This window comes from Lupinus angustifolius, chromosome LG11 (assembly GCF_001865875.1).
Source record: "Lupinus angustifolius cultivar Tanjil chromosome LG11, LupAngTanjil_v1.0, whole genome shotgun sequence".
NCBI lineage: Eukaryota > Viridiplantae > Streptophyta > Magnoliopsida > Fabales > Fabaceae > Lupinus > Lupinus angustifolius.
The window spans coordinates 20,766,655-20,780,890 of record NC_032019.1 but is presented as its reverse complement, the minus strand read 5'-3'; the positions used below and the strand labels follow the sequence as shown (position 1 = coordinate 20,780,890).

General features: G+C 33.2%; 2 protein-coding genes across 2 annotated transcripts in view; both read left to right on the top strand.

Annotated features, from left to right (window-relative positions):
- Nucleotides 1–2,913, top strand: part of LOC109361105 (60S ribosomal protein L23) — an 8,549-nt gene extending 5,636 nt beyond the window's left edge. The window contains exons 4-5 of the transcript XR_002109260.1: nt 2,623–2,633; nt 2,900–2,913. The gene's annotated coding sequence lies outside the window, so the exon portion shown is untranslated. The remainder of the gene's footprint in view (nt 1–2,622; nt 2,634–2,899) is intronic.
- Nucleotides 9,457–14,194, top strand: LOC109359825 (cellulose synthase A catalytic subunit 4 [UDP-forming]-like). Its single transcript, XM_019604521.1, has 8 exons — nt 9,457–9,466; nt 10,257–10,900; nt 11,022–11,159; nt 11,298–11,423; nt 11,528–11,740; nt 11,829–12,233; nt 12,458–12,808; nt 13,213–14,194. Exons 1-8 carry the CDS (start codon nt 9,457–9,459, stop codon nt 13,792–13,794), a joined length of 2,469 nt encoding a protein of 822 aa, XP_019460066.1. The 3' UTR covers nt 13,795–14,194.

Sequence of the window (14,236 nt, the reverse complement as noted above, 5' to 3'; positions counted from 1 at the left end):
TGCAAGAATTTCATGCTTCTAAAACTGGTGGCCATGCAGGGATGACTAAAACCTTGGTCTCTATCACTTCTCAATTTGTCTGGGCAAAAATGCAGCAAGATATAAGAAAGTTTGTAAGAGAATGCACAATTTGTCAACAAGCAAAGATTGAAAATATCATGTTTGCTGGCCTTTTACAACCTTTGCCAATTCCTAATCAGATTTGGGAGGATTTAGCTATGGATTTCATTACAACACTACCAAATTACTAGGGCTTCACTGTTATACTAGTTATTGTGGATATATTATCCAAATTTGGGCATTTCATTCCTTTAAAGCCTGATTTTACAAGCAAAACAGTAGCAGAGGCCTTTGTTCAAAACATAGTGAAGCTATATGGAATCCCAAAGTCCATTGTTTCAGACAGAGATAGAGTCTTTGTCAGTTCCTTTTGGCAACATTTATTCAAAGCTCAAGGCACTACATTAGCTATGAGTTCTTCTTATCATCCACAATCAGATGGACAAACTGAGAATTTGAATAAGACACTCGAGATGTACTTAAGATGTTTTGTTTTTGACAATCCTAAAGCTTGGGTCCAGATGCTGCCATGGGCTCAATTCTGGTACAATTGTTCTTACCATCACAGCTTAAAAATGTCCCCATTTCAAGCTGTTTTTGGTAGAATGCCTCCATCGATCATCAAGTATGAATTGCAAGTTACTGATCCACCTTCAGTTCAGATAGCATTGCAAGAAAGAGATAGATTGCTCAGGAAACTCAAAGACAATCTTCTGCAATCTCAAAATTACATGAAAATGCAGGCTGACAAAAAGAGAAGAGAATTCCATCTAGAAGTGGGTGACTTGGCCTTAGTAAAGTTGCAGCCTTATAGACAACATTCAGTGGCACTCAGAAAGAATAACAAGTTAAGTTTGAGATACTTTGGTCCTTTTAAAGTTCTCAAAAGGATTGGAGAGGTAGCTTATCAATTGCAATTGCCAGAATCAGCAAAAATCCACCCTGATTTCCACATTTCCTTATTAAAACAGTTTAGAGGCAATTCTTCTCAGCCATATTTTCCACTTCCTCTCACAACAATTCAGCAAGGCCCCTTAGTGCAACCCATCAATGTATTGAAAACTCGACTGATAGTGCAGAATTCCATCCAAATTCCACAAATATTGGTTCAGTGGGACACCACTAATCACCAAGAAGCTACATGGGAAGATTTACAGGACTTTCAACACTCTTATCCTAACTTCAACCTTGAGGACAAGGTTGATTTTGATGGGGGAAGTATTGTAACATGCAGAAAGCAGAGAAGAGAAGGGAATCATTCAGTTAAGGAAAGAGAGGAGGAAAAGGAAGGTGAGATCAGTAGTGGACAGATGGCAAATGATTTTGTAAGGCGAAGTAAGAGAGAGAAAAAGAAAAGTATAAGATGGAATGATTATCTAATGAATAGGCAGTCATTTTCTGAGTGAACATTCTCTCTGCTGTTAGTTAAGGGACCAGTCTAACGGTTCCCATATTTTCTTCTTCCTGCTGTAATTCTTCTGCACTTTCAGCCAGGATCCTTTTTTATCCTTGAGCTATAGCTTAAATAATAATAGCACCATACTCATTAAACTGTTGAATCCTTCTTCTTCTAATCTTTCTTTCTCAAATTAGTAACTCCACCATTAACACGTTTCAGTTTGTGTCGATGCTTATTGATATTTATTGACAATTCAGAATTTGTAAAGGGTACTACACATCATATCAGATACGTATCTCGGGTACCTGCATCACCAAGTTTCATAAAAATTAATGTTGGTGGCAGTCGAATGGACAAGGATAAAAAACATATTGACTTTGGTGGTTTGCTTCATAATGAAGTTGGGGTTTGGCTTGTTGGTTTCTCCAAATGTTTTCGAAAGGGATATGTGTTGTTAGTTGAGCTCTTTGGGATCGCACATGGTCTTCTTCTTGCTTATGAAATGGGATATCACAAAGTACAATGTGATTTAGACTCTTTGGTAGCAATTAATCTAGTGAATCAGATAACTTTATAGTGATCCCACTAGTATATGTTTCTCTACTTCCTAATATCAAAATACTTCTCACGAGTGCCTGGACTATTCAGGTTATTCATACTCTACGAGAAGCAAATGGGATTGCAGATTACCTTGCAAAGAAGGGCGTTTAAGGGTTTTTCCGAAATTTAGACGGCACCTCTGCCTAGCTGTACACAGTTGGTAGACTCCTCTGGCGTAGTTCATGAACCACACTAAGTTTATTTTTCTTTCCATTTGTTCTTTGTTTATTTAAATTCTTCGTGTAACCAAAATAATAAATTAAAAAAGTGTACTTAAAACAAACTTATTCTAAAAATTCATGATTCAAACAAATTTGTTGGGGGTGTGGAGTTGGGCGATGCTGAGTTAGAATTTGGTTGTTGTATATTAGATTGTCACTTATTAACGCAATATAATTTATAACTTTATTTGATATATAAACTTGTGGACATTACCAACAATAATATAGCATTGCTTCAGTTTTTAATTATATTATCATGATTCAGAATATGATTGTAAATTGAATTCAACCTGAAACTTTGAATGAAGACATGTGCCATCTCATTTTCAACCTCTCTTTCAGTTTCTCTCATTGTGAAAGTTATGGCACTTTTCTAGGAGTAAGGTTTTTCACTTGTTTTTAGTGGCAAAAATGTGATTTCATTATAATAAAAAAGATATATGCGTAATTGAAAGTTGCATTTCTCCTCCTTACTTTTTGAAGTACTTGCCTCTCTGTTAATGAAGAGGATCCAAACTCCTTTTCTAGTGGCTTATATAAGTTGGCATGCTTTTTTTTCTTTTGAGGAAAAGCATATACAAACCTTTTCCGAGTTATTACCACATTGCCATATCCATAGTTTTGGAATTTTAGCGACATGTAAAATTGTTACTAATTAATGGAGGTGAAGGCAACAATACATTAATCCATAGTTTTGCCATATCCATTAATGGAGGTGAAGGCAATAATACATTAATCCATTCCCTTTGTTGGAACCTACCAAACATTAATAAAATATATTTTCCTCCTAGTTCATTCTGCTCCCTTTAATTCATTCCCTTTCTATCCCAACCAAACACATACTAAGCATCCTTATGTAGTCCTTCATTTTAGGTTACCCAAAAATAGAGGAAAGATAAATTGAAACATTATAAAAGTAATAAAATTTTAATTAAAGTTGAAGGAGTTATTGGACTTTGGTAATGACTTGTCAATCCTTACTTTGATCTCAATTTGAACAATTTGGTGGATAACTAAAATTTATGATTCAAGAGATTTCACGATTTTAAAAACTAATCGTTAAAAATTGTCCCTATGTGTAGAAGAGGGGTTGTCCATATATGGGTTGCTTTGCTAGATGAAAATTATAGCCGACCTTAAAAGAATGATGGAGTCCATGTTATTTGGTTGAATCAGACATTTGTCAGCCTTGGATCACATTGTATAGGTAACTGAAAAGGTCTTTTGATACTTAAGTTATTAGTATTTATAGGAGTATGATGCTTAGAGAGAAGTAGAGAGAATACAATGTTATTCCCTTATGAACAACTTCACCTATTTATACTGAAATGGAGTGACATGCACTTCGGGGGAAGATGTCATCATTACATATGATATGGTCTTGTCCTTTAGCAGCATTGATGACAATGCTGTAAACTTAGACTATATTTGTCGTACGAGTGATGTGAACTCATCAACAGTCAGGTGGTGTGGCCTTACCTTTGGCATGAAGAAGGTTCTTCAGCGTGGCAAGGACTAACATGTCATGTCTTGTTGATGCCATTCTTTCCCTTACTTACGCCAGTCTTTTGGGCATGACCAATAGTCATAAAGGTCAGATTTTATCTATCATACATGATCGATAATTATGTAAACCAAATCTCATATACCTAGTTGTTAGCCTTGAACTGGTCCTAACTCTAGGAAGAAACGCAAATAATAGTTAAAATTTGAATTGAAATGTCATTACAAATTTTAAACATTGTAAAACTGAAATCATTGAAATGTCATTTTGAATAGATTACTAGATTCCTATGACTAATGGAGTTAGTAAAAATGGAAAAAAAATGAAGAATTTGAAAGAATTACTTTAAAAAATCATCTAACAATGTAGATTTATTTAGTATTGATATGACTACAATAAAACTCAAGAAACTTTATGTCTTTTGTAAGTAGGTATTATGCATTTTTTCCTTCCTAATTACCCCATACATTTTATCATTTGATGAAATTGATCCCTATAAATATATTATTAAATTAGTTCGTAGATAATAAGAAAATTACTTTTGAATGCAATTTAGAGAAAAATAATGTCTAACTTAAATGAGCATAAGTAGCTTACATTTGAAGTTCTTCTCCATTAGAAAGGGTCCCTTTAATGTCTCCACCTTTCCCTTCACTATATCTAACAGCCATTTGCACCACATTTTTCTCCTGCTTGAGTCACTTTTTTTCAAGTTAACATTTCCCATACCATTAGAGTTCAAGTCCAATCAACCTTCAACCCTTGCTTCAAGTTAACTTCTTACCTGGTTGCCTTCGGTCAATATAGGGGAGTAAGTGAAGCTTTTGAGAGGGACCCAAAGGACGAGATGTCTTGCAGCAACCTTGTTGATATGTCTAATGTATTGCAGGAATTTCCTTGTTATCTATGAGAAATTTAAAAATATATTTATATAGGATCAATTTCATCAAATGATAAAGTTTAAAGGGTAATTAGGAAGAGAAAATAGTTCGTAATATCTACTTTTAAAAAACATTAAGTTTAGGGTGTTTTATACACTTTCCTACATTTTAAACACCCTCTGCAAAATCCCAAACAAAACAGAAAATACACATATTATGAACTATTTTGCATACAAATAACATTCTAAAATGTGTCATTTTGACATTTAAATGCAAATGACACATTTTTCTCAACAAAACATACATGTTTTGAATATGTAATGTAGTCGAAGATTTTCAATTTCCAACAGTTTCATAAAAATTCATTTATACAAACTATTTTATGAACAAGACTTTGATCAGGTTTCACCTAAACCACGGTTGATTTAATTATAAGTGTAATATTTATGCACCGTTAAAAATTTATATTATCTTTTGTTCATTTGTATTACTTTAAAAAAAAGTTAATAATGATAAAATATAAATGATAGATAATACAATATGAATCAATAAGGGAAATCGTGGTGATAATGATAAAATATAAATGATAGATAATACAATATGAATCAATAAAGGAAATCGTGGTGCTGGAAAACAATGACATTTTACTAACTTATGTGGCTATTAGACTCTGAGTCGACATTCAAGTGATATACGCATAGAAGGTGTCCAAAGATGTGTGTATCACTTATTTCTCATTTAATATAAAATATAAAGTTAATATATATTTTATTTTTCTGACCACTAGGTCTGATACATGTGATGACACACAAAATTTGAGACAAGGAATGTGGCTCTCATACTAATCGTCTATTTTATAACTAACTAGTAAGTTACATGTGCATAAGCACATGATAATATTTGTTTGCTGCATAGCTAAGAACTCATATGGTATATGTGCATTAACTTCGTTAAGAACACACATGTTACTCTGTATGCTCACATGGTTAAAAACATACATATCAATTGTGTATTCATATGATTCAAACCTGTTCAAATACATAAGGGAAATGAGGAAAATAAATAACAATGACATTGTAAAAGTTGTTATTAAATCAAAATCCATATAATAGTCACACAACAAACATAGATGATATAAAATAATTGAAAAATTAAAAGTTTAAAACACAAAATGATCATTGATCTTCGTGAACACTCAGAAACCCATTGATTATTATTTTCTTCATTCTTGCATCTACTCTGTTCTTCTAGCAAAAGAGTATAAGAGAAACTTTTTAGTATTATATAAACAAAATAATAAACAAAATCTGAGTATAATATGAATGTGTTAAACAATAATAACTGGAAAATAATAAACAAAATCTGATAAATATGAATATTATACACTCAACCAATTTTTAGTATTAATTAAGACATTGCTGAGTATAATATGAGTGACCTAGACGATTGATTTGTAACATTTATGTTGCCTAAATGTTCTGAAAATTTTTTCATATCTATTTAGCTCTTGAAAATAATCAATATGAAATGAAATAATTGCACAATAATGATCAACATTAAGTCAAAAAAGCAAAAAGCAAAAAGCAAACATCAATGTAAGAATGAAATCAATTGGAATAAATATACAAAATAATGAAATCATTGAAATAAGATCTACAAAATAAAAAAAATCAAAGAAAAATAAACAAAAAAATAAATACATTTGATGTTGAGAAAAAAACTAATAAATGAATGATTTCATTCAAAAATAAATACTTCAATATAAATACTAATAATAAATGAATAAACATATTGAAAGAATACAATATTACTATTAAAGACTTATTACAAATAATTTGTATTAATTTCTTTTATGTATATATATAATAGATAGAATAGTAAAATAGTAATAATAAATATATTTTGATGAAAAAGAAAAGTTTGAGTTAGGAAAGGTTATAGTGTGGTGAGGTACATTGAAAAGGAAGAGTTACAAGATACAATGTGTGAGAGTCTATGGTAAAAATATGAACCTTGTAAGCTGATAATTTTTTTCTTCTTATATAGGTAATAAAGGACATCACTTTTATGACATTCACCAACTTGTTATTTCTAATACTACATTACTTATATTATTTAAATAATAATTAATATATTTTGTTATAATGTCATTTTTTTGTACTATTAAAGTATTTTCTTATCCTTTTGAGTAAGTAACTAATTCATTCTTAACAAATGTCGCTCTCAAAACCTTACACTACCATACAAGACCTTGTTGGTTTCACAATGTCATTTAATGACATTAAGCAATTTCATAGATTTAAGATGAACAAAGGAAGTGTTATTAATTAACATAGTGTGCTTCATTTTATGATTTCTATCTTTATTGTGGACAATATAAAAATTAGTTTATATCATATAAAAATAGTTAGGAGGGAAAAATAAATGAAAAGATGTAAGTATATCTATTAGCCTCACCTATCTTAACAAATCATAGAAAAGAAGTTAAGAAGAAAATGATGGCAAAATTATAACATGCCAACATAAAATTGAGATTTATAAGCCACTCATTTCTTACAACATGTTCAAATACAGAGAATTGTTATAAAAAAATATGTCCTTTTAATTTGCATATTGCTTTCATAAGATAGAGGAGAGTAATATTTCAATAGAGAAATGAAACAATACCATATTAGGAAATAATATATGAATGTGTCATATGCATCAGCTTTCTTACATAAGACAGCATATAGTAATGTTTCCATCAAGAAATAACAATATGAATATGTCATGTTCATCAGCTTTTTATTTCACCATCAACTAAGATATTCAGCTTCTGTTTCATTTTCAAATAATTCTGTTGTCCACACACAAGGCTATGAACCAATCACATCATTACTATGCTAATTAATCATTAATTAACTATAATAGTTATCCATTAATTAATGATGACTGAAGAACAAAGACGTGCTGCATAATCATGTCCCAAATTCTCTCATGCACTAATGACAACGAATCAAAAACAAAAATAATAGTAAATATTTAAATTTTTAATTGATTGACATTATATATTTTCATTAGTGTGAGACATGATTTAAGACATTAAATCTTATTTTTTTCATGAGTAAGAGAAACTAATCTCTTTTAGAATACATGATTGTTCCTCCAATAAGTGTCGACATTTGATTGTTAATAGTAGACTTAAATTTTTTTAGACTGGCTTACTCAATTTATATCCCTTAAACAATATTTTTTTTCATTTGATATGAGCTATATAGTTAATTTTAATGATAAAAAGATGTAAATTCTTATTGATGTTGCATAAATTTATATAGAACTAGAAGTTAATTACATTCACACTAGCTAGCTTATACTACATGCATGCATTTACATGCAGAACTATGTTGGCATAGCAAGCAAGGTTGCAGCAAATGAAGTACTTCCCAACTCAAAAATCCATGACTTACCAACTCTCACTGTAAATGATTTGATTGATGTTTACTCTCATTATATTCCAATCACTACTTCTTTATTCTTTCTTTCTCATCACTCTCAACCATTCATTTCTTATAATAACACACTCTTTCTCCTTCTTTCTACACAATATACAACCTTTTCTTCCTGCTTGTTGTGGCCTCAAACACCATGGCTGAAACCTTAACCACTGTTTCCCAACCCCGAAATGGACTACATATCTCTCATTCTGACTCAGATGAGGTATTGAACTTCCTTCTTCTCCTTAAACCTTACTTTGATGGTTCAAACATAATCCTTAAACCTTACTTTGATGGTTCAAACATAATCCTTAACTTGAAATGATATTATTATTGCTATGATAATAGAAATAATTTCATTTGAAATGGCCTTCTCTGTGGATGAACTGAGAAAAAAAATATTATTATGTATTATATGAAGGGTGTGAAGTTCTTTTTACAGATTAATAATAAGTGTTTTAAATTATGATTATGTTTTCCATTGAGGACATGGTTGCTGATAGGGTAGTTGTAATCATTACGATACATATGCATGCATTTCACTGTGAGTTTTTCTTGTGAATAATTTTTTTTTAATTTGATACCGTCCAAACGTAGTCTGATGTGATTGCACTATGGTCTGATGTGATCTCATTATTATGATTTAGTATCATACCATAGTTGTATTGTAATGCAATCATAGTAGTTACTGCAACTATAATATTGCTCCACAGATGATACCTGTCCATAATTTAAAACAATGGTAATGATATATCTTAAGTATTTAATTTCACAATGAGAAAACTGTGACTGATTTCAAAACAATGTAACTAGTTTTCTTTCGAAGTTTTTTCTAAAAAAATGTTTAGTACAACTTTAATTTCCCCCTTTGTTGTATAATTTTAGTTCTACACAACACATTATTGTTTAATCTTTGTCAAGCACACTCTTAATTGAATGAATACATACTCAAAAGGAGACTGAGGCTGTTGTGTCTTTTACAGGAAAATGGAGACTACAATCAACAGCATTGGCAACACAATGAAAATCAAGCTTTCTCTTTAGCTGGAATTGGTAATTAAGAAGCTTCTATTAATTAAAATTTTGGACAAATTTTTAAACTCTAAGTTGCTAATTATATTCCATTCCACAATAATTACTTTTTCCCTTGTGAGGCTTTCTGTTATGCTGTTTATAGTATATACACCTTTTGAGTTGTTCTTCTGATGTCTAGTTGCTAGTAAGGATTTTGAAGGAGAGAAAGGATTTTTCAGCAATGCAGAGAAATTGAAAGAGGGGCCAGAAAAGATAAGTCTTGTGATCAAAGACCAAGGAGAAGATGGCTACCTGTAAGTCATCTTTTATCAAATGGTCCATTAAGAATAAAGTATTTCCTCGTACCACGAGATAACTTATCTCATCCAGTTAAAAATATGATATGTGTACTATTTTGTTTAGTTTTAGAAATATTTTTGTAGAAAATAATTAAATAGGACAATGTCGTGATTTTAGAGGTTGAAGGAAATAACTTATCTTCTTATACCATGAGATAATTTATTCTCATAATGAAATGAATTACTCTATAACTCATGTATATATAAAACTGCTTTTTCATTTTGGTTTCTGAATACAATAGCAAAAGAAATTAAGCATATCTTTCTTTTTAGCCTCTTATTGTTGTTACCACAACTTTCACTGAGCATTGAGCATTTATGATAGAGTATTATGGCATCCTTAGATCCACGTAACTGACCCCACCTAGTGAGATAAAGACTTTGTTGTTATTGTATTGTTGTTACCACAACTTTCACTGAAGAAAACTGCTTCTTGCACATATGCTGCAAACAAATGATCTCACACATGTGGATCTGGAAGAATCAGAATTTAAGCTTAAAATATGGGTTGGGATCAATTACAATGAAGGAGAATATGTGTTACAGTTTGTTGTACATGTTATATTTTCATTGATAAACTGTTACACGCGCAATGTTGTTATTGGAAATTGGCTGCACAAATACCTATACTATGTCAAACTTTGTCCTATAATCAAATGTTGAAAACTGTACTATGTGAGACACTGAGATGATAGGTAAAGTGTAGTAATGTGTAATGTCAGATGTGTATGTAAGTATGTGTGAGCACTTGCACTGGTAACTAAAATTTCTCCTTCCACACTTTGCAGTTTGGCTGAAGCAAGGCAACCATTATGGCGTAAAGTCTCAATACCTTCAAGCCTAATCAACCCATACCGCATAGTCATAATCCTGCGTTTCACTATCCTAGTTTTCTTCTTCCAATATCGCATCTCGACACCAGTTCATGATGCATTCGCCTTATGGTTAATCTCAGTAATCTGTGAAGTCTGGCTTGCATTGTCTTGGCTGCTTGACCAACTCCCAAAGTGGTTCCCCATCACTCGTGAAACTTACCTCGACCGCTTGTCCATAAGATTTGAGGAAAAGCTTCTAGGACCTGTTGATATCTTTGTGACCACTGCAGACCCTTTGAAAGAACCACCTATAATCACAGCAAACACAGTTTTATCGGTCTTGTCTGTTGAGTACCCTGCTGAGAAGGTTAGCTGCTATGTCTCAGATGACAGTGCATCTATGCTTCTCTACGATACCTTGTCGGAAACAGCTCAGTTTGCAAGGATATGGGTTCCTTTTTGTAACAAGTATAACATTGAGCCAAGGGCACCTGAGTCTTATTTCTCTCAGAAAGTTGATTACTTGAAAGATAAGGTGCACCCCGCATTTGTTCGGGACCGCAGGGCCATGAAGGTAGGGACTATATAGATAAGTCATGAACTACATAAGCATACATTTTGATTTTGTTTGATTATCCATGTGAGAGATAATTCTTTTTATTATTTTGGAAATTTTGTTGCTTTGTACTTTTCAGAGAGAGTATGAAGAATTCAAGGTGAGAATTAATGTATTGGTTGCAGAGGCTCAGAAAAAACCTGAAGAGGGGTGGGTAATGCAAGATGGTACACCATGGCCTGGGAACAACACTGATGATCATTCAGGAATGATTCAGGTTAGGCACTTGCACTCTCCAGTTATTTCTTTTTGTCATTAATGAACAAAAAAAGAGAAGATAGCATCTTAACAAATGTGAATATTAATTGATTCAACAAACCAAGAACTAAAACAACATGTGAACTTTACTTTGTAGGTGTGTCTGGGAAGTGCTGGTGCACCAGACAAGGAAGGAAAGGAACTACCACGGCTTGTATACATTTCAAGGGAAAAGCGTCTCGGTTATAAACACCACAAGAAAGCTGGTGCCATGAATGCTTTGGTAAGTAGCTTAAAATTCAAGTATATTGTTTAGTTCATGTCAAGACCAGGACATTAGAGAAGTTGTTTATAACTAACTTCTGCAATGCTGTATTTCCTCATAAGGTTCGTGTTTCTGCTGTGCTTAGCAATGCACCTTTTTTGTTGAATCTGGATTGTGACCAATACATAAACAATAGCAAGGTTCTAAGGGAGGCTATGTGCTTTTTAATGGACCCTCAACTTGGAAAGAAGCTTGCTTATGTCCAATTTCCACGAAGGTTTGATGGCATCGATTGCAACGATAGATATGCTAATCACAATACAGTGCTATTTGATGTAAGGGACATTAATTTAGACTCTGCTACAAATTGCATTTACACTAAATGATCTTTAATTTCTGCCTTGAATGTTGCTTTGTTCATAGATCAACATGAAAGGCCTTGATGGGATTCAAGGCCCAGTGTATGTTGGTACCGGATGTGTGTTCAATAGGCAAGCATTATATGGCTATAAGCCACTATCTGAGAAAAGGTCAAAGATGAGCAGTTCCTCCTGGCCTTCATGCTGCTGTTGTTCTGGTGACTCTCGTTCCATTTTTGATCTTGAAGAGATGGGTGAAGAGCTTGAAGGCTTTGACGAGCAAGAGGAACCATCCTTCACGTCAAAGAAAAATTTTGAGAAACGATTTGGACAGTCACCGGTTTTCATTGCTTCCACTTTGATGGAAGATGGTGGACTTCCAAAAGGCATCAATTCTAGATTAATGATGAAGGAGGCCATTCATGTTATAAGCTGTGGATATGAAGAGAAAACTGAATGGGGCAAAGAGGTAATAATACAGTTAATGCACTGAATTCTTTCCATTTTGAATTGTGTACATAATCCTTAAAATGGAAAATACATCCGAGATTGGTTGATCGTAGGACTTTTGGCTATACACATTAAGAATGCATTTTTAATGGACATTTACTTTATTTCCTGCAATTACTTAGAATTTCACGAGTGTTCACTGTTAACCAATCAAATCATCTTGACAATTTTTTTCCTCTGCAGATTGGATGGCTTTATGGTTCAGTCACAGAAGACATCTTAACTGGTTTTAACATGCATTGTAGAGGATGGAAATCAGTGTACTGCATGCCAGAAAGAGCAGCTTTTAAGGGATCCGCTCCGATAAATCTGTCAGATCGATTACACCAAGTTTTGAAATGGGCTCTTGGTTCTACTGAGATTTTCTTTAGTGGGTATTGCCCATTATGGTATGGCTATAGTGGAAAACTGAAATGGCTCCAGCGGCTGGCATACACTAATGCCATTGTTTATCCATTCACTTCCATCCCTCTTTTGGTATACTGTACAATTCCCGCTGTCTGTCTTCTGACTGGAAAGTTCATCATGCCCACTGTAAGTTGCATGATTATAAATTTGTTACATTTGACTAGCTCGAATACAGCTTGACTTTCGCTGCCTCGTGAACAATATACAATGCTTTACTGCTTAATCTCTATTTATTCTCTCAATCTCAAGTCCTATTAGAATGTAAAAGGATCTATATGAAAGATAAGCCTCAGGACTTCAAAATGAAATGTCGCATTTTGGCTAGTGAGAGCAATCGGGGAAGTAGGCATATATTTTGTCGCAAATTCAAGACAAAATCAATGATAGTTTCGTGTGATTACAAAGCTAGGATAACTCATTTTCCTTAGGCTCAGATTCACAATTAATTTTGAAACAAGAAAAGGATAAGAAAACAGTTACTCTCTTGTCATTAGATTCATGTCTTGTGACCAAAGTTCTCTTCTATGCAGCTGACAACCCTTGCTAGCATTTGGTTAATGGCTCTATTTATCTGCATCATTTTAACTTGTGTTCTTGAGCTCCGGTGGAGTGGAGTCAGCATTCAGGACTGGTGGCGCAATGAACAATTCTGGGTCATCGGAGGTGTTTCTGCACATCTTTTCGCTGTATTTCAAGGTCTCCTTAAAGTTGGTGGACTAGACACTACTAATTTCACTGTGAGAGAAAAAACAGCAGATGGCACTCTATTGGGAAAGCTCTATCTGTTCAAGTGGACTACTCTTCTCATCCCACCAACAAGTCTTGTAATCTTGAATATGGTGGGAATCGTGGCCGGAATCTCTGACGCCATTAACAATGGCTATGACTCATGGGGCCCTTTATTTGGGAAGTTATTCTTTTCCTTCTGGGTCATTGTGCACCTATATCCTTTCCTCAAAGGTCTAATGGGAAGGCAAAACAGAACTCCTACTATAGTAGTCCTCTGGTCAATACTTTTAGCATTAATTTTCTCAATGATTTGGGTGCGCTTTGATGTTTTCTTGCCCAAGAAAACAGGTCCAATTCTCAAACAATGTGGAGTAGATTGCTAAGACATAAGTAATCCGATCTTGGTTCTTCTATTGGAGTATTATTACCTTTGAAGAAACTAGCTGTGTTGTCTGTGCGGCTGCACATACATGCACAGGTTGTAATATTTGAACCCCTTTGTTTTCTTATTTGACCTTTTGGCAACATCTAATCTTCAATACATTGATGATAAGTTGTACCACACAAATTTCAACCTGATTATCTTATCAGTTACTCTTGAATTTTGAGAAAGAAAAGAGTATCAAATCATAATTCAAGTGTCATTGATGGATGGATAGATTTATGGCGCAAGATTCAGTGGTTAAAAATGAAAGATTGCTTGATATGATGGGATTCCTAGTTATAATTGAAATATACCACAGGAAATATGTACATCTCAAGATTCAACTAAAATCTTGCAACCAAGTTTGGTTAAAACTCAGAAACTCAGTCCTTGAGGTTTAA

Coding starts and splice junctions, on each gene's coding strand:
- LOC109359825 (XM_019604521.1), top strand. Junction 11,424..11,527: donor CTGGTGCCATGAATGCTTTG/GTAAGTAGCTTA, acceptor TTTCCTCATAAG/GTTCGTGTTTCTGCTGTGCT. Junction 12,809..13,212: donor GAAAGTTCATCATGCCCACT/GTAAGTTGCATG, acceptor TCTTCTATGCAG/CTGACAACCCTTGCTAGCAT.